Source organism: Peromyscus leucopus, chromosome 14, assembly GCF_004664715.2.
Source record: "Peromyscus leucopus breed LL Stock chromosome 14, UCI_PerLeu_2.1, whole genome shotgun sequence".
NCBI classification, from domain to species: domain Eukaryota; kingdom Metazoa; phylum Chordata; class Mammalia; order Rodentia; family Cricetidae; genus Peromyscus; species Peromyscus leucopus.
In genome coordinates, this window is record NC_051075.1 from 2423660 (window position 1) to 2444870 (window position 21211).

At 47.4% G+C, this 21211-nt stretch overlaps 1 protein-coding gene across 9 annotated transcripts in view; it reads left to right on the forward strand.

Annotated features, from left to right (window-relative positions):
• Atxn7l1 (ataxin 7 like 1) overlaps positions 1–21211 on the forward strand; it is a 229788-nt gene that overhangs the window by 90307 nt on the left and 118270 nt on the right. Inside the window, exon 4 of one of the 9 annotated variants that reach the window (XM_028878471.2) lies at positions 13773–14951. The exons of the other annotated variants lie outside the window; for them this stretch is intronic. Coding sequence (XP_028734304.1) covers positions 13773–13858 — 86 coding nt within the window. The 3' untranslated portion in view covers positions 13859–14951. Of the gene's footprint in view, positions 1–13772; positions 14952–21211 lie in introns of those variants that run through there. 9 annotated transcript variants of the gene reach the window in all.

The window sequence follows — 21211 nt, forward strand, 5'->3', positions numbered from 1 at the left end:
AGAACACCACAAGAGCAGAAGTTGGGTGGGGGATTCAGAACCACCAGAACGGTCTTGAAGGCCAGAAGCTAGAGGCTGTTTTTTCCCCCCTTTCTGACGGTGATTGGAAGACCCTGGAGACTCTGAGCTAGGGAGAGATGTAAATGTGAATTATGTTTTTCAGAAATCATTCTTACCAAGATACTGTGCATCCTGGGAAGCACAGGACTAATGTGTGGCTAATGAGAAGAGATCCGAGTGTATACCTGGATGGAGGTGGAGAGAAAAGGGTGGGTGAACTTGAGATTCATTTTGAACTATCGTGACAGGACGTGCTGAAGAATTTGGTTGCCTTGTGTTGAGTTGGGTTGGCTTGGCATAGATTGGATTGCACTGGATTAGGAAAGGCAGGAGTGAACTTTTATTTAGTGTCCAATTAAAGGGCAATGGCCAGTGATTTTGCAGGAAAAGCCACAGAGGTTGGAGATGTGGAAGCCAAGAGAAGAACATGTTTCATAGACTGTGTCCAATGCCAAGAAGTTGGGTAACGGGAAAAAAGAGAGGAGGGTGCTGGATTGGCCCGCTGAAGTTGTATTAATCATTTTATTTGTCTTGACATGCTTTCCCCCAAGTGCAGGTGGCTTCATGTTTCTATCACCACAGACCTCTCTGTAGATTGGAGCACCCTAAGTGTGTGATCTGTGCTCATCCTGAGCCAGTGACTGTCACCTGGCACTTCTGCCTCTGGCCTCCTGTACTGGACAGGGAGTTGTTGAGGACCAGTCCGTGAGTCCCAGGGTGGAGCACATTTGTTGGCTTTTGGAAAATGTTTGTCATAAGCAGGTAGACAGACAGAAGGATTTCTCCAATCACAAATGAAAGTGCTCACGGCACCTGCTATTTCACCAATATTAGTATTTATGATGGCTATTGCAAATACTTACCTACCTCCTAACACAGGTGCATACACACACACACACACACACACACACACACACACACACATGCACACACACACACCTGAGACTAGGAGTTTCCAGGCACCACGAACTCTGTCTGTCACGCTCCCTGTTAGATCCCCTACACTATGATTCACTGGGTAAAATTGCATGCCTCCAAGCCTAGGAACTGAGTTTCAGTTCCAGGAACTCACATAGTAGAAGGATTCCAGAAGTTGTTCTCTGACCTCCAGGCATGCTCCATGGTACACACGCACACATACACACACATCAATCAATCTTGTAATAAAAAAAAATTAAATCCCCCAAGTTAACACAATGAATACTGCATCTAAAAAGTCAGTGCTCAATAGATTTGTTTTTCAAATGAATCTCAGGAGAAAGCAAAGCAGCTTGCCCATGCAAGCAAGGGTTTTCCGTTAGAAGATCTGGTACTTGAAAGAGAATGCCTGTCTCTGTTCAGACACAGTTGGAAAGGATGATGTGGGACAGACATCCGTTCTCAGCAAGTGGTGGGAGCCGCTGCTTTGATCTGTGACCACAGCTGATTTCTGGAGGGCTCTGTGCTGTAACGTGACCCCTGGCTTCTGACTCATCCCTGGCACATCCGCACTGTGCCGGCTGCTCCCATACACTCCATTCCTCAGCGCTGAATTAGGGTAACAGTCATTGCTTTATTTAAATCCAAATAAATGGTGCCAGTGCTGCCTCTGCTTCAAAAGGTTGTTTTGGAATTGTCCCCATCCCCAGTGACAGCACAGCGGCACTTCTCAGCCTCCCTTCCCTGGAAGACCAAGGCAGTAAACAGTAAAGCAAGAGTTTGCTGGACCCACGTCCTCAGGAAATGGTGCCAGACTTGCACCCCAGAGCCACAAAGCAGCTGTTAGGATTTTAAAGTGCCAAAGAAAAGCATACCATTCCATGCTGGAATCAGTCATTCTTACTAAACGCATCCATACATACTAGTCAGCAATAACAATAACACATCTTTGTCCTAATAATGTGCTCCCAAATGCAAGTCCCCATCTTCCTCTGCTGACTGCGCAGTGAAGCAAAGGCTGTTTTTCATCCTGGACAGGGATCTGGCTGCGGGGAGAGCTCTCCATCCTACCAGCCATGTGCACTGGGCTTTGTAAGCAGGATTTATAATAGTGGCGATGATTATACACGGTCATCACCTCACACCTGCGATGTGACCACACCACACACATGATGTCACAACCTCGCTCACGGCTAATCTGCAACACTCCACAGTCTCCGTTTTCTTCTGTCAAGGTCACTGACTGCTTCCTCCAGAAGCACTACATACTAGACACATTGGCAGGCTGACTTTGGGGGTGCAGCAGAGCCTTCCAGGCCTTGTCTGAAATCAAATATGAGTACATTTCATATGGCAAGTTTGCCTCTGAAACTCTGTCCCCCACACACACACAAACATACACCGAAAGGCTGATGGGGTGTTTTACAGAGAAGGACCTCCTAGAATCAAGGTAGCACCTGAGTTTGTGGTTGTGTGGGACCTTCCTGATGCTCTTTCCCAGGCAGGCACTTCTGAAAAATGAGTGCAAATTGGGGAATGCTGCATAGGAGACACTTGGGAAATAAAGAGGTCCAGGGGGAAATGCAAATGGGGAGAATAACTGTGAAAGAGTAAGTCAGCAATTTCACTGATGAATCCCACTTCCCACCGAATTAATCATAATTTTGTTCCAGAGAAAGCAGCCATAGTCTTTGTCCTACAGCACTGGAACTACAGATTGTTGTTGAAGGTGGGGTTAACGACCCTTGTTTACTTGTTTATTGGCATTGTCGATACCCAGCTTTCCTCCCCTGTGTTATTTCTTCCGGCTCTTCTCTGTAAGTGGCAGCCTCTACTTAATTTACAGCCTTCTGAAGTGAACCCTCTCTTACAGAAGGGAAACTTCCTAACCAGAGGGCGGCGAGCATCCCTAACTCACCGGCCTACTTCACTGTCAGCTCTGGTGGTATCTAGTGTTGTCCAAATCTGTATTATAGGAGCTTCTCAGTGCAAGTGGACAGAGGCTGGACAGGAGCTCTGTGAAGATTCTACCACGTCAGCCTAGCCCCTGCCATATTCTCAGAACCTGTGAGTTTACCATGTGGGACCCTAGAGTTTGTCAATAAGGAACCTCCAGATCTATGGCCAACCTTTGTTCTTTGAAGGGGGTGATGGTGGTGATGGAGGGCAGAGAGAGGATTGAAGACCGGTGGGGAAGCCAGGAGCAGAAGGGGCTGCTCCCTGAGAGGCACCCTGCTCTGCCTGTGTAGCGTATGAGGAACAAGATCTTCATTACCCGGTGCACATCCTGGAGGGCTTTGGGCGGTCCTTCTTATCTTCTTTATCCACTCCTCACCCCTGTCTGCTCACCACGCACCTCTACTTGTTCACAGAACTTGCAGGCCTGTCCTTGATACAATGTAATTCTGCATTCATCCTTTTTTAAAGCTTGTTTTTTTCCCCTCTCTCTTTCTGCACATATGTGTGTATGCATACATGTGTGCATGTGTGTGTGATGCTGTGAACCCTGGGCTTTGTGCTTACTGGGGAAGCATGTAACCATTAAGCTCCATGGACCTCCACCTTCAGCTGTGGTCTTTTTAATATTTCACTCACTGTGGCTGGCACTGGAATTGTATTGGGTGGGCAGTGTCGTCTTAGGCAGAAGCCATCCATCTGGTTTGGGTTGCTTGCAATAATTTCATGGGCAAGTACCCTCTTCTCTGAGGCATGGGATCCTGTATTTTTCCTGTGGATAGCTGCACAGCTTTCTTAGTCAATGTTCTGTTGCTGTGAAGAGACATCACAACCACAGCAACTCTTATAAAGAAAAGCATTTAGTTGGGGCTGGCTTGCAGTTCAGAGGTTCAGTGCACTATCATCATGGCAGGAAGCATGGTGGCATGTAGCCAGATATGGTACTGGAGAAGGATGAGAAGTCTACATCCAGATCCATAGGCATCAGAAAGAGAAAGAGAGCACCTGGACTGGTTTGAGCTTTTGAAACCTCAAAGCCCGCCCACAGTGACACACTTCCTCCTACAAGGCCACACCTCCTAATAATCCTTGTCAAGTAGTGCCATTCCCTGATGACCAAGCATTCAAATCTATGAGCCTATGGTGGCCATTCCTGTTCAAACCACCACAGCAGTAGTCCTCACTTATTTTTCAGAAGTTCTTACCTCTGTGAAAGAGCAGACCACACAAATTGTTAACTATGGTATTTTCTTGATTCTAAGATGGTATTGTAAGATGCCCAGTTAGTTGAACAACCTCTTTCCCCAGGTGCCAGATTGGACAGTCTGTCCAGCCAGCATTGGTTAAGACATACTGAGTATATAGAACACGGTCTGGAGAATGTGCCAAACATAGCTTGTGCTGTAGGACAAGTTGTGATTAACTTCTGCATATCCCTTCTTTCTTCCTAGGAGTCAGGTACTTTACTCTCCTCTTGGGCCAGAATTTAGTTCAGAGTCAAAATAGTGAAGTTATAATGATCTGAGAGTTTCCTGTTTCTTGTGAACTGATAAGTGCCGTGTAAACTAACCTGGCCCCATAGCAACTAGACCACACAGAACAAAACCCCAGTGCTGCCAACTGGTAGCTTAGGTGTGTGGTTTTAGTTTTCAATCATAAAACGTGATGAGAGTGACCTTAGTAGTGTCTTATTTTTTATGTCTAGTTTAACTTGTGATGGCCTAAGAGTATTAACTATGTTATCCTATTTTTAATGTACTGTATACTTCCTTAGAGGTTAGCGAGACCAGGGCCAGTTTCTATAAATGTCTCTGGTGTGACTGGAAAATTTGCACGGCTCTCACTTGGGCACAGGGCTCAGTATATTTATTTTTTCCTCATCTTGTATGTCCTCACCATATTTTTGCCTACTCATACTACACTTTCTGGGAAGGGAACTGTTAATCTCCTGTGGTGGTTGTAAAATGCCACTTTCCCCCTGTAACTCTGATGGCTTTGCTTTACAATTTTGAGGTGTCTGGTTAAGTGCATAAAGCCTGGTCAAACCTCTCTAGTGGTTGGTGTCTTTGTACCTCTTGATTTGCCTTTGGTTCTGTTTTATCTGACCAACACTGCTTGCTATCCAACCATCTTTTGGTAATAAGTACTTGCCTCATTTATCTCTACCCATTCCTTTCTTTTCATTTGTTGATGTTATTTTATTATAGTTGTCTCTCAGAGACCATCTGTTAATGTCTAGTAGGTGAACTTTACTAATTTACATTTATTGTGATTGCTTAATATACTTGTACTTATTTCTTTCTTTTAATTTGTATTTGTTTATCTTACTTTTCATCTGTAATTTCCTGGTGTTTTAGATTTTATTTAAAAATTTATATTTAGTTATCATTACATTTTATCATGCATATTGAACTATAGCTTTTTTTTCTAGTTAAAAACTAAAGTTACATAGAATCTGTCTTCTCAAACAACACAGAAGTCTTTGCATACTTTGCCACTTAGAATGAACTGCTAATTACAACCCAAAACACTGGGCTCATTGTCACAGTACCTACTTGTGGTGGGATTGGAGACACAGTAATTAATGTGGAAGGCCTGAGCTTTTTGCTAATTCACTATGTTTTACACCTTGACTTATTTAGAACATTCCTCAAGTTTAGAGCGATATATTCATTCATTCCTGGCCCATAAAAACCCATCTCTCAAGTGGAACTCAGAATCCTGTGGTCCACTGCCAAGGGGCCTGCTTTCATAACACGATTTGTTATTGTCATGATTCCCAGCGGGGATATCAGAAGGGCTTTTCCACCCTGGCACCCGTTACCTATACTAGTTTCTCAAGCCTGAATGCACATAGAGACATACGCAGAATCTTGTTGGGATAGATCCTGACTGGATAACACTCCCTTGGGTGATACTGGTACTCTTCCCCCACAGACCTCACTTACAGGAGCAAGGACTGGGAGAATTTAGTTCTAGGCCAGAGTTCTCTGTGGCTTCTCAGGTCATCAGATACCAGAAAAAAACTTTCTGCAGTGGCTTGGGATTTGGGGTACTTTTATTTCTGAAGGTCTCTATGCCTGGCAGAATTCCCTCTGCCCCCTTCCACCCAGGCCCCACTGGCAGAAAGTGAGTGAGAGCTCATCCAGTCCTCTGTATCCATTCCACTCTGGCCCTGCTGAGGTCAAATCTGTGTCCTGTAGACGGGATGCTCTGTTCAGTGCCCCAAGGAAGTGCCTGCTCCGGGCTGGGGTGGGCTGCCTGGTAATTTATGTTTAAGACAAGCTTTTAATAGAGACACACTTTAAAATAGTAACCAGGCAAAAGACTCTTCTCCTAACGGGTATCCATTTATAGGACTCAGCTGTTGAAGCTCAAGGGTGGCATTAGGCTTACGTTTAATCTTCTGTATACTGTAATTTACAGCGGCGAGGAGAGCGCTGTATGTACAACGGCTTCAGCCATTCGCCATGATAAATAGCGATTGCTCTTGGCGAAACAGAAATGCCGTCTCCGCTTCCCACTTATGAATACTGAGTTGGCCCAGGCAGACTTACGCTGCCCAAGTTTAAAGGGGAAAGTCCCCGACGGATCACGTGGCCTCCTGGCCCCAACTGCCACTTTGCCGCCACGTGCACCAAGTTGGGATCCGGTCCAGGTGGCAGTGCTGTGGTACACGTGTGTTTCTGGTGAACACTTCACGACGTGTATGTGCCTGTCCCAAGTGCAAAGCCTGCTAAAGGCTGCCGCTGTACACTGAAAGCCAGGAACTGTTACAGAGATGGCGGTGTAGCTCCTGGGCAGGAAGCCACCTGCAGGGATCAGGGAAGTATCTCAGGGGTGAAAATAAAAGAAGTGTGATTCTGTTGAATTCCTGAAGGTGAGATGATGTCAAAAGGGAAATGAGTGTGAGGAGAAGAAGGCTGAGATACAGGAGATCCACTCGAGAACTCCTCTCAGTTCAGGTACTTCGTGCTCTGCCGCTGAGCAGACGCATCATGCATATTCAGGCAGGACGTCCGGGTGGAATGACCCTCTTTGCCCAGGTCTCTTAGGTCTGCCCATCTGATCACCCTACACTCAGGCCTTAAGGAGTCCCCGTCTCAGCCCCAATTCCTTTCCTAATCATTTGTCCCCAAAGAAACTGAAGGATATCCTTAGGCTGCATCTTTGATTGTCTCGTGTTTATGAGCATCCGTGATGAGCTAAGCACCATGCGGGGAACTAGATGAAGACCCGAGAACACATATGAGCAGTGCTGCTGCCTGCTTTGGATGCTATCACACAGACTCTGCCCTCCATGGCCACCCCCCTGGTGCCACCTCCCAGCAGCGCCTCCAGAAAACAGCCGCCTGTGCGCATCATGCTAAGGCAACTGAGTATCTACCTTTAGGAGGCCCTTACATTGCCACAGAATCTTGCTGCGTGCACACAAGCACTCTCCCACAGTTTGTGAGTTTGGACTTACAGAAGGTCTTGGTGAATTTACCAGGGAGTGGTAACTTTGCAGGTTTTGAAGCTCTAGGAGAAAAATCAGAGGTTAGAGTCACAGCATTAACAGAGGTAGAATTGGGACTGGAACTCATACCCCCTGACTCCCTGTCACTATTACCATCTCTTTGTGTTTTCTACCAGCAAAATGCACAGCAATAGCAAAAGAAATGTGCTTACTCTAGGAGGCAAGGCACCTTTAGGAAAGTTTTCAGATTCTCAGTTTCTAATGCAGGACTTTCTAATGCAACAAAGGAAGACATTCTCTAGCTTATGGATCACCCCCTCCCAGGAAATCTGAGCTCTCCGTAGTAACTATTAGAAACGCACTCCAGTGATGTAAGGCTGAAGAAAGCTCTAGTCTGCCTTAGGGGTTCTGATCTGTCGCTTCATTTTCTAGCCTGAAGATTCCATCAGAACCAAAGTTACGGTCATTTCAGCAGGCACTTCAGGCAGCTGGTTATGTTCTGCATGAGAATGAATTCAATTCATTCACCATGCTGATTAGCTGCAACTGGGTGATGAGCAAAAGACGCAGACCGAAACGCTGCCAAGTGAGTGCTCTGTGCATGTAAACCTACTAATGAGAAGGGGTTTGCAGAAAGCTAGGCATCAGCACCCCTGCCAGCAGAGTGTAGAGCTGCTAGTTAGTATTCTGAAGCCCCAGCGCAAACGCAGATACATCTTGATCTTGACAATGCTCCCATTCCCAGGCCTCAGATGAGTTTGTTAAACAGGAAGTTAAGAGGAAACCGTCCAGGGAGAGAATTGTATATGACAGACAGACATGGCAGTGTGAGACTCCATGAGCTTGCTGTGGCCTCCCGCCTCTGTTTGCCCATTTGTGGAATGGGTCCTGTGATTCAGCTCCAAGGTTATTATTAGAAATGATAAATCTGAAGTTGCCTTGGCATGTAGCTTGTGCTAAAAATATGCTTCACTGCCACGTGGAGAATAGGCATCTTTAGATGAAATATATAATGAGGTTAGATGGGAAGCATCGGTTGCTGGCTACAGGAGCATGGCCAGAGACCGGCAGTGGGAAGGGAGGGGCCGGGGCCGGGGCCGGGCTGGGGAAGTCGAACAGAGACCATTTATGAGGCTGTCTCTGGCTGCATGGTGGAATGCACAAGCGAAACAAAATGGCATTCTGCAGTCTGGTTTGGATATGGGACGAGGAGGCTGGGATGAGTGTCTGTCTTCACACTGCAGGCTCTGTGTGGAAGCCTGGCACTCCTGCATTCTAGAGGGTTGGGAGGAGGGGTGGGGGAGATTTAGGTCGGTCGCAGTGTGTGAAGGGCATTAGGTTAGAGATATGGGCACAGAATTAGGAAAGAATTTGACTCTCTAGCTACAATGCCTAGGCTTGATTTGGCCTCTGATTCTCCTAAGTGACTTCTGCCAATCTGTCAGCCTCTCGGTACCTCAGTTTTCTTATCTACATAATGGGACTGATATAGCACCTGATTCGTAGAGGTGTTCAGGAAGACAGAGTAAGCAGATAGGACTATAGTGTAGATGAGCGAGCGCCTGGCACTGGGGCATATGAACATGGTGAGGTCTTTGTCTGGTCTGGTGGGTTCTCACACATGGTGGAGGTTGATACTGGGGTAGTGTGGCCAATAGAAGCTCATCTCCAGAGGCTTAAGATATGCAAGGTGTTCAACCCAGCCCCTGCAGACTTTAGATTTTTATGGCTGTATATAAATAAAAGAACCATGTTATTTCCAGATTGGAGAAGGAACGAGGGCTGTACCTAGAATGATGAGCAGGCTCTGATGGCCCACCAGCTGCCTAGAGAGGAGAGGTATGAGAGCTGTTTTGCTCCCATGAACCATACTGAAACCCCAATGCATCTCCTTCTTGCCTTCAGAGATATTAGAAGATTAGGGTTGCCTGTGTCCCCAAAAGCAGATTCCAAGGGCCAGCATCCTGGAATTATTACTTATTACTACTTATCTCAACAGGTTATTTTTCTCAGAGTCGTTGACTGGCACTGCATTTCTCTGAGCCCTGAAATCCTGCAAGCAAGTCCCCCTTTATCTCCTCCAGCAGAGAAAACCCCCTGTCATCTAGAACTCTAGCTTTATTCCCTGGTCCTCACTCTGCAGTGTAGGGTGGGTCTGCCCTCTGCTGCACATGTGGTTAGGAAGTTGGCATTTCAGGCTCACAGAGCAAGTATCTTGCAGTCCCTTGGTGAAAGGAGACAACCGTCATTTGCTGGAGGGTGTTTGCCAAAATGTGATCATATAACGGGAAGACATGTTGGCTCTTAGCACAAAACCCAGTCTCCTCGGCATGCACCCAGCCTGAACAGCTCCTTTAAAACAGAAGCAATTTGTCATCTTTTGATTCTCTTCCAGCACTGTCCCTGTCACAGGTAGATAAATGAGGTAGCATATGGGTGCAGGAGCATCTATTCCCAGCAGCCTTCTGTGTGAAGAGCACCCGTGGGGTGGCCCCTGGTTTCATGACTGTGGCCATAAGCAAATTTCTTCATTGCTTGTCCTATTTATGTACAGACAGGAAATGCTTTCTCAGAATCTCCCAGCCTCCAGTGCGCCATTGATAGGTATGTTTCTCGTTTCAGAACCCTGAAGTGAATCATCTGCTTGTGAGCTCAACATCTCGTGTCTGTAGTTCCGCAGAATGCTACTAATCAAATCAATGTCTCAGCAAAAGCCAACAAGCATTCCTGAATTAAAAATAGAGAGGGGTTGGACTTTCTGTTTTAAAAAGCCTTGATTATGGAAAGCTAGTGGTTTAAGCGGATGTACTTAAATTCCCTCCAGTTGCAACCTCTAGAGCAGCTTGAAAGACACCAAAAGGTTTTCTGCTCAGCCTCCCATGGCTATGCAAAAGCACCGGGTTATTCTCAGGGAGATGCCAAGGCCTTCTGAGCTAGTTACTGATCTCTGGGTGACCAGAAGTGACACCCATGTAAGTAAAAGAGGGTTGTGTGGTACAGGCAGGCCTTGTGCTCACACCGAAGGACTGTGCGTTGCTGGGCCGTTTGCACAGACGTGATCTCTCTGTACCTGGATTTGCTGGCCTGTCTCAGGTGCCTCTGTTACTCATCTACTGATTCTGTGTTTGCTCTGTCTGCTTTAGAAGGGGGGGGGGTGCGTAAATGAGCCATAGGAAGCACACCAGTCACCTTGGCTGTCGGATTTTATTTAGACTTGAGGAAAAAGAGGGGCAAACTCCCACTTCCTATACAGTAGGGGAACGACAACTGGTTTATTAAAAGAAGAGCATGTGCCACAGGGGTTTCTTCAAGCGGTCATGTATTTCATGGGTGCTAGGATCGTCACGACGCTGCAATCCCGTGATCGTCTTCGTTTGGTTTGGTTTTGAAGTCTAACAAGCTGAACCAGCTGTCCAAGCCACAGTCACGGGCTTGAGAAAGGCTGCTTGTGTTGACAGGGTGATCCTAGGAGACACTCTCGGTGTGCCTCTGTCCATTGAGAGAATCGCCCATGACTCCCAGGCTTCCCCCAACCTTGACAGGCTCTGTCCAGTAGAGGCCTGAGGAAGGCCTTCCTTACCGTCTCGTCATTGCCCTGGAGCTCAGCGGCTGGCAGAGAAGGCACTCTGTCACTGTCTTTGGAGCGCATGAATGGTGAGGGAGTAATTTAATGTCTGATCCTTCCAGCTGTGCCGCTCACCCCCAGACATCCATCAGAGTCGAGCTAGTGGAAGTCAGTCCCCGGTCCCCACCCTGATTGCCTTTCCCGAGACACTGGTGCCTCTGGCTTGAGGACCACGATGTAGGACGCTGCAGCAAGGCGTTCCACTACTCATGTACCTTCTGCCCCTTCCCAGGTCGCCCCAGTCAATGCCTGTTGACATCTGAATTTGCCTCTCAGAACAGAGGTAGATTTTGTAAAAAGAAATTCTGGGGATTTCATCAATTGGAAAATCACCTTGGTTTTTTAGTGCTGTTGTTTGTTTTTGTTTTCTTTTCTTTTCTTTTAATCAGAAAATACATCTAGTGGATTGGAGATGTGGCTCAGTTTACAGAGTGCTTGTCTAGCATGCGCAAGGCTCTGGGTTCAATCTGAGCACTGCATTAACTGTGTGTGGTGGCACATGCCTATCATCTTAGTACTTAGGATGTGGAGGCAGGAGGATCAGAAGTTCAAGGTCATCTTCCACTATATTTTGTGTTTGAGGCTGGCTTAGGATACAGGAAACACACATACACACACACACACACATTCACAGGGTGGGGGATGACAAGCACAGACTGCATTCTCCCCCAGGTATGCTATAAGAGATGGAGCCCCAGGCTGCCACTTCCCTCATGGCAGTCTGTGCTGGAGTACAGGGGTACACCTTGCAAGCCCAGTTACATCTCCATCCAATCTGGGAGCCCCCACCCTGTGTCAGGTGCTTTTAACTGCAAAGTCAAAACAAGACGTGACCTTTCTTGGACACTGCGCATGAGCAGAAAGGACACAGGAGATGCATGGGTAACAGTGAGAGGGAAGGTGCTGTTTGCGTAGCTCTTCATCTGGCCATGGGCCTGACTGATGTCATTTGGCCCCAGGACTCTGAAGCAAGAGGGAGTTTCGTGGCTCAAAGAAGGCTACCCTCTACAGACAGTCATTCTCTTAAGGCCAGATGTCACTCAGGATGGCAAGCAAGGAGGTGGGTTCCCAGCCCAGGCCTCAGGGAGCTCTTCCCTTATCTTTTTTTCTAGGGAGACTGTGGGGATATATGGACACATTGGAGAGGCCAGGAACAGGTCAATCAGGAGTACTACAAAGATCAGGCTCCCTGAGCATAGAGGAGATGATGTCACTGGGGACCTTCCTCTGCAGTAGACAGTGTGTATGAGTAACCAATTGCTGTATAACAAACATTCTCAACATTTAGCAGTGTGGAATGATGAAAATATATGCTCTTGAACACTTCTTAGGTCAGAGAGTTAGGTGGTTCTGGCTCCAGGTCTTTCATGAGGTCACAGTCAAGCTATCAGCTGAAGACAGAACCAAAGTTGAGGACCTGTTCCCTTGATGGTTCACTTCCCTGGCTATGAGCTGGAAGCCTCTGTTCCTTGCTCTCAGAACCTCAAGCATCTCCACATAACTCAGTGATTGACCTTCCCTAGAGCAGAGAGAGGAAGCCTCAGGGTTGGCACACTGCCACTTTGCTTTTGTGTGTTCGTTAGAAATGATTCTGTAACTACAGCATGCACACACACCGTGGGGGCAATGAGGCTCTGTCACAAGGGAAAGAGCATCTCCCGAGCAAGGGGCCTCTTCATCCATCTCTTGCCAGGCTCAGAATCTCAGAACAGTAGGGCTTTGTGGCATAAAGGTGAATGGACTGTGGTCCTTGGGACATGTGGCTTCAACCTAATGAGAAGGGAGCTAGAACCGGTAGGACCCCTGCAGGCTCCTTTCTCCTTCTATCATATGTAGGGGGTGATTTACTCAGAGGGAGCTGAAGCTGCTTGTGAGTGCCTGGTTTGTTCCTGAGAGGAGGAAGAGAGGGAAGGCTGATGAGGGAGCCAGCTCTTCTGGAAGGAGCCACAGGCAGCATCAGACCCACCCTCCAGCGCTCAGGTGGGCAGGAACTCTAACACAGAAGGTGTCCTGGAGTAAGAGGGCACCCTGTCTTGGGGAGGAGGATATCAGGAAGACACCAACACGGTCCCATTTAGGAGGTTGACTCAGCCGCAGAGTGACCTACAGTGAACCCCTTGCAACCAAGGTCCCCGGGCCCTACTGAGAGCTTTTCCCATGTTGGAAGGGGTCCACCCTGGGTAGCCGTGCTCTGGGGACACGGAGCCATCGGTGGCCATACTTTCCTGTGTCTCTCTTATCTCCCCATCATCCCTAGGGAATAAGCTAATCAAACTCACTGATGGTTTTACACTGGGAAGGAGATAGCTAATAACTTGGGTGACAAGTATTAGAATACAATGTGATGTGGATAAATTGGGTCCATGTATTAAGAGCTATAAAATGAGATTTCATCACAGCATGAATAATGGGGCCTGTGGAAAGGATTAATCAAATACCCCATTAAAAGGTATAGGAATTCCAGTCAGACCGCCCTGTTTAATTACACTCCTGCCCCCTCTCCACCCCACTCCTTTCCCCCTGAAATGACTTTCTGCTAGGAAAAAATATGGAAACGAGCTTAGAGGAAAAAATATCGGGGAAACTAGGACATGCGTTTTGCTAGAACCTGATCATGAAGACAGATGTAAGCGACCAGTGTTTAATGTGGTGGGGGAAGGCAATTGGCATGAGCAATCATTGACAAATGTAATTTCCAGAGGCGACCTGTTGATACCATTCAGCAAATGCCAACAAAGCATTTACTTTCCAAAGGGAGAAAGCAAGACAGCCAGAGAAATGCAAGCGTCCCCTGGAGTGGAGCAGAGAGCCGCCAAGCCCTAGAGCAGCGTCAGGTGTGAGCATGCGCAGTGCAGAAGACACGCACAGCTTCCGAAAGACCGTGCAGGACTGGCTTTGTCTGCGGAAGGCTTCCTGGAAGAGGAGACTCCAGCAGAGAGCCCTGAATTGTGGACAAGCTTCCCTGTACTCCGAATTCGTGAGCACACTCTGGTGACAGGGTCTGGAGAGGAAGTGGGCTTGAGCAGAGCAGGGGGCACCTGTGGGGCGCTTCTCCATTTCCACCACCACCACCACCACCCAGGTCCAAGCTGCCACCACGTCTCACCTGGACAACTGCCAACGCCTCCCAGCTGTTTTCCCTGCTTCCTCTCCTGCTCCTACAGCCCATTCTGCACACCAAAGTCAGAATCCAAATCAAAGTGATCATGTCATTCTCTTGATTATAGCTTTCCGTTGCTCTTAAAACCAGAAACCATCTATCATGGCTTCAAGGTCTGTGTGGTCTGAACCACAGCCCGTGCCAGGCTCCCTTCCATCTGCCAGTGCACCCGGCCTGCAGTTCTCAGCACACTGGGTCTTCCTGCCATGGGGCCTTTGCACATGCTTCTCCCTCCCTAACGATGGTTTCCTTTCATCCTCTCTTCCCCAAACTCTGACTCATCCTTCAGAAAACATCTTAATGATTACTTCCTCTTTGAAACATCCCTAATTTTCACATTCAGACTAGTTTTCCCTCATGTGTTGAAAACAAATATTTATTGTGTGAACATATGTTTTAATGTCTGCTTCCCTAGCTACAACACAAGTCCTGTAGGGCAGAAACTCGGTGTTTATGCCCTCAGAGCCTCCATGTGTTGACTGGATCATGGCATTTAGTTGGTAACAAGACAAACAGAGACATTATACAGACCTGTTTCTCGAAGAGTACTGTTAGGAATTTTTAACAGAATGAAAACCTGAATTTCTGTCCAGACCCTGACACCTGCTGGCTTTGTTGTTTTAGTGATAGAATCTGTCCTTGTCTATAAACCCGTGATGCTAACAGCCACCTCATATGGTCACTGTGATAATTTCATGAAATAATGTGTACAAAAGCATTGTTGACTGTAAAACCACATATAAATATATGTTGTCACTCTCTAAATGTCTGTACATTGAGTCCTTCTCAAATATCTATTGAATGGATGGTGGATGGGTGGATGGTGGTTAAATGGATGAGTCAATCAGTAGGATAGATGGCTGGGTGGCTGGGTAGATAGGTAGGTAGATGGATGGGTGGATGGGTGGATGGATGGATGGACAGGTAGATGGAAGGACAGATGAAGAGTTAAGGAGCTAGTGCAGGTGAGCGGGAGGAAGCCAAATAGCCAGAGACCTGAAGGAGCTGGGGGACTAGTGGGCCCTACCCCATACCCCATGTTGAGGGGATAGGCAGGGAAGGTGATGCGGAAACCACTGAGCCCCGGCAGAAGGAAGTCACTGGTCACCTCAGGGCCACTCCTCTTCAGCCCCTTCCAGTCTGTGCTGCCAATGACATGCCTTCATTATAGTTTAATCACTTTACCGATTTTTGTCTTTGGGGGAAATCAAATTGATTTGCACATACAGCAAAATTGTTGCAATTCCTCCAGCTGCTGCCAGCGGGTGCTGACAGGTGAAGAAGCGGACGTCTGAGGATGAGAAAATGCACTAAACATTCATTTTAATAAGGCCTAGAATCCTTCCTTATTTAATAAATTGCCATGGATAATTGGTTTCAGTTTCAAAAGTGGTTTGGTCTTTAACTCCCTGTGTTCTGGTAGGATTGCGGCCTGTGGGTGCAGACATGGCTTTGCTGTAGGAGACCCTGTCACACACGTCTGTGGGTTTGTTTTTTCTTTTCTCCTTGGCCACATCCTACTCCCTACCGCTGCCACTCTCCTGGGTTAAGTCTCCTGTATACGATGGCCGGAGTTCCAGCCCTTTTGATTGGCCGCTCTGCCTTTGTGGAGGCCCCAGGCACCTGGTTCTCCCAGTGTTTGTGAAGGCTGTGAGAACAAGTGGCTGGACCTGGGCCCACATCTGACATCTCATGGATGACTCTGATTAAGAAGCACATGACAAATATATGAAATCTCTTGGCTATTTGAATATTCCTCTTCACCCCAGGACTCCAAATATGGTTGGTTGTATTAGGTACCGGGGTGTGTGTGTGTGTGTGTGTGTGTGGTGGTGGTGGTGGTGGTGGTGGTGGTGGTGGTGGTGGTGGTGGTGGTGGTTAAAAACAGACTGGAGGGAAAATTGCCACAAATATTTTATTTCCACATAGTAACTGATAGTATAGGATGTGGATTGATGGGTATCTTCATCTTTTTTTCTATAGTTATAACAAATACCTGGATCTGGGTACCTTGTATAGCTCATAGTTTTGGAGGCTGAACACTCAAGACCAAACAATTGTTTGGTTTCTTGTTAAGGATTTCTGGGGATATCACCATTTGATTGAGAGATGGGGAAGGAAACAGGAACATGCAAAGGGACCAAGCATGTGGGGTGTTCTTGCTTCATAACCTGCTCTCTCTTCCTGAGAGTAACATGGCATAATTGCCTTTCACTGGGATCCAAACTGAACAGAAAAAAAAAGCTGTTTTCAATGAGGCTTTTAAATGGGTTGGAGTATCCCTTGGTCTTCAGCAAGGATTGCTTAAGAGTGTGTGGCTGATTTAAGGATAGAATCATATGTGTCTCCATCTTGTCTACATCTCCCAGATCAAGGACTCTCCTTGACAGACAGCCTGTGTTCAAACGATCGGTCTTAGAGTAGTTGCCTTTGAACTGAAGTGTATGAAGCCCTGGCCCATCCATCAGTAGCACATTCCTAGTGTAGGCCCAAGCCCAGCAGACCAGGGACTACTGCTGAGGTTTCGAGGTCCAGCAGGAGAACTGGGATGTAACCCCTGACTGGTCCTCATCTGAAGGAACAGATGCAGCCCTCTGGAATCCTTCCATTATTCAGAAACAGGAAGCCAGACCTCCAGTTTCAGGCAGAAGAAAGTAACCACTCAGATCTTCCAGAACCAGGCTTGGAGCTGGGTTCCCGACTCAGCTCACCTTGGCTAACTCTGGCTCTACTTGAGCTTAAACCTTTTTGTGGATGGAAAATCAGTATCTCATGCTTTTCCAGAGAGGTTGCGTGAGGATTAAACGCTTTACTGCATGCAGCACACTTAGCCCAGCTCGCCGGGCGTGAGAAGTGAGCTGATAGAAGCCATAATAGGTTTATTCCCCTGATAAGCCCTGGATTCCCTGCAGACATCACTGCTGGGCTCAGAGACAGGATTGGAGAGGGGCTGGGAGAGGGGCTGTGAAGAGGGCAGGGAGAGGATAGGGCTCAGAGAACTCTGGAATTCCTGGTGAGCTGGAGGCTGCTCCTGGAAGGGGAGAGAAGTGCTTGGACCTGAACATCTCCCAGCCCAGGTAGAGGAGGAGGTGCCAGGAAGTGGTTACGGCATCTTTCAGAATGGTGCACTAAGGTGAGGGAGCTTTTGAGTGATAGTCGTCCTTTCAGTGAACAGGAATTGAGATTAATTTGGATTTGAGAATTTTAAATGCACACATTGTAATCATTGGCTGCACCCTAGAGCATTGTAAAATCGGGGCTGGAAATCTTTTACCATCTACACTCTTAGAGCAGGAACTCAGTCTTGCAAGCAGATTTTTAAAACTCCTGAGCCCAAGAAAGAAATCGTCTGCCTGTCAAATTTGCATTTAGTGCCTCCCCCTCCCTGCGCCTCCTGCCCCCGCCTTTCTCCACTGTGGGCTGGCAGGGAGCCTTACAAGCCTGGTTTCTTTTACATTTTCCTTGGGAGAACCAAGGAAAGAAATGAGAACAGAGCACTGGCTTGTGACCACTTCTGATATTGCTAAATTCTGATATTCCTCCCGGGTTGTTTTAGGCTCTACCTTGCCCACACTACTAATCTTGTAATACAATTTTGAATATAATTTCAGTAGCCTATTGAATTTGTAAAGCATCTTAACAGTTGCATCTTTTTTTATCAAATTCCTGGTTTGGATCTCCTTGTCCCCTCTGCAAATCAGAATCCACCCCATGCATGCTTAATTTTAAACGGTAAAAGCTCCTACTGCCTAGTGGGACATAAGTCACTTATTGTGTTCACTGTGTGGATGCCGTGGCTTAGTAGTATATAACCCTGGGCTTATTAACGGTGTCTAGAGGTCGCCATTAAGTAGATGGGCTCTTTATTAAGTCAATATTTGATAAGACCTTTCAAAAGTGCTGATAATTGTGTTTGTGGGGCTGCCTGCTGAGATTAGAGAAAGGGAAAAAATCTTAAGGCTTGCTTTTCTTCCTCCAAATCCTAAGAAAATTTATATTCCATACGTTTGGTGAGTCTGGTTAGTGGTTTAGATTCTGTAGGTTTCTGCTGCATCAGCCTCTCTTTATTATGTAATCATGTTTGATGCAGCCTAATGTATACAATCCTGGACCCTGGAGCGTCATGTGAGCCAACACTCATTACAGATGTGCTCCCACTGGAGCAGACTTTACTGAGGACTTCACAGAGGCTTCCCCTGGCCACTTCTAATTGCAGAAAGTATGTCACTTACTCACACACAGACACACAGACACATACACCCCACCAGTGCCACAGAAGATCCTCTGACCTTGCTTCTCTCCCTTCCTTGTTATCACTATTTTGAAGGATCTCTTGGCCCACACAGTCATGAGAAAAAAAACAGTGACCATGGGTTGTATCATCCTGAAGAACATGGCTGAGAAACAGGACGGTTTTCAGGTGATATTAGCATTAAAATTGAGTGTGGCCGGGCGGTGGTGGCGCATGTCTTTAATCCCAGCACTCGGGAGGCAGAGCCAGGCGGATCTCTGTGAGTTCGAGGCCAGCCTGGACTACCAAGTGAGTCCCAGTAAAGGTGCAAAGCTACACAGAGAAACCCTATCTCGAAAAACCAAAAAAAAAAAAAAAAAAAAAAAAAAAAAAAATTGAGTGTGCAAGGCCATGTTGGAAACTGCAGGTTAGATAGCACCGTCTTTAATAGATCGATGTTATGAGGAAAGAAAGAGATGTAAAGAGCTTTGTGTGGTGGTCCAGGCTGATTATTCCAGCTCTCGAGAGGCTGAAGGAGGGAAACTGGTGAGAATTTCAGGTCAGTGTGAGCTACAGTGGGAGACTGTCTCAAAACCCAATGTACCAAATCAAGGTGTGTAAAAAAGAGGAGAGTGGCCCGGTGTCTAAGGCTCTGCTCCTGGGTGGCCATGCCTGAGGCAACATGAACTTTAAGACTAAGAGGCTCCTTCAGAGGGAGGGTCTGGCGGCTAGTGTCTGGACACACCCTGGCCTAGGGCATCGGGCCAGTTCTGTGCCTTCAGTTGGATAGCTCATGGAGGTGTCTGCCCAGTGTGTCCCTTTGTTCTGGGTGATTTCTCAGTACCTGCACTTCGTTTCCCCACGGTTTGCTTTTATGGAGTCTGTCTGCAGAATCTCATGGCCTCTCTTTCAAGAATTTTGGCTTTGGGAGCGGCAACACGGAATAAAATACTTCTCTCTTCTCTCACTGAGAGAGTTGTAAACTCATCTGGAAGCTCTCCCAGCAGGCTTTCTCAGCTGTTGAGGTCAGGCCTGAGGGGAAAGAAGCCTGTGCACGGGACTCCTCTGAGCTGAGGCTGTCATTCTGTCTGTCTTCCTGGCTCATTATGTGGTTATTTCTTCAGCCTGCACTGCCCCCTCCCTAAGTCAGAACAAGGCCCTGGACTCCCTCCTGCCCACCGCCATACCCTTTGGACTTTCGCATTCATCTTCAGCACGAGATTTGCTGGGGGACTCATTCTTGCCAACAGAACTTACTTCCTCTGCTTCTCTTGTCCCCCAAAACGTCAGGCTGCAAGCAGTGGCTGTGGTGAGGCTGTGGTTTTCATGTCTCCTCTGGAACTGCCCTCCCTCCAGCTTGTGCACAGTCCCTTTAAGGCCTTCCTCCCTGTTAGATGAAGACCCACTGAGGGCATTTCAATAGGGAGTCAGGTCATAATGAACGAGGCCCTTGGAAACCTGAGGTTGCACACAGGGGAGGCCTCAGAGGGGAAGGGCAGAAGTTTCACCCTTTCTTTTACGTATCACGGATCTGAACTTACTAATATTTTTCAGTTGAAATCTAGAATCCCACAAAAATGCAACACGTGGCGCTTCCGCTGAGCTGCCTGGAGGTTGCTCTCTCTTCAGCGCGTGTGCCTGACCCACACCTGTTTAGGAATAAATGCAGATCGAGGCTTGCGAATAGAGGCTTGGTCTGGTTTTGCCATCATTCAATTCTAGTAAGTAATCAGTAAACATGTGTTGGATAGACAAATGAAACCCTTAAACAAGGGGCCAGACTGGCAAGCACCGTGTTGTCCTGAGGGCATTTGGTCATCTCATCCCCACCACTGATTGTTGACCCTTCCACTCTGTGCCTCCCTTTCCTGCAAAAGGAAACAGCCCGGCACACAGTCTCCCTCCTGCACAGCTCTCTGGGCCTGCAAGTGTCTCTCCACACTCTGGCTCAACTGAACTGCGCACGGTCCCATGAACTAGAGGAGGCTGATCATGGGCAAAATGGCATTTGAGGAGCAGGAATTTAAAACCTGGGGCTTGGAGCCCCGTGTCCTCCCAGACCCTGCTGGAGACGCAGATAAAGAGAATGAAGATTCAGTGCCCACTCTCACGAGACTCTTTGTCCATTTTAGGCAGGGTCTATCTACAGTTCCACGAAAAACGTTCTGTTGTGGCTCTCAGAAGTATTCTCTCTGCAGAAACAGCATTCAGAATGGGGTGACGGCACTGTGCTGCTGTCTACTGTAACATAGAGGAGGTGGGGACGTCAGCAGCAGAAACTCCAAATTCAAAACTCGTGCAGTAGTGCAGCCTTGTGACCCCAACACTGAGGCGGGAAAGGCCAGAGGATCAGGAGTTTGAGGCCAGCCTGGGATACATGGGATTGTATCTCAAAAAGCCAAAAGAAGAGAGAGGGAGGGAGGGAGGGAGGGAGGGAGAGAGGGAGGGGGGAAAGGAGGTAGTCCAAGTTCATCCCACTTCATTTAAATTTTTAAATTTTAATTTTTTTTAGATTTATTTTATGTGTATGTTTTGCCTGCATGTATGTATGTGTACTACGTATGTACCCAGTATCTGCAAAAGTCAAAAGAAAGCATCAGATCCCCTAAAACTGGAGTTAGAGGTGGTTGTGAGCCACACCTATGGGTACTTGGGTCCTCTGCAAGAGCAGCAAGCTCTCAACTGCTCAGCCATCTCTCCAGCCCCACAAAGGCCTTCTTTCTTTCTTTCTTCCTTTCTTTCTTCCTTCCTTCCTTCCTTCCTTCCTTCCTTCCTTCCTTCCTTCCTTCCTTCCTTCCTTTC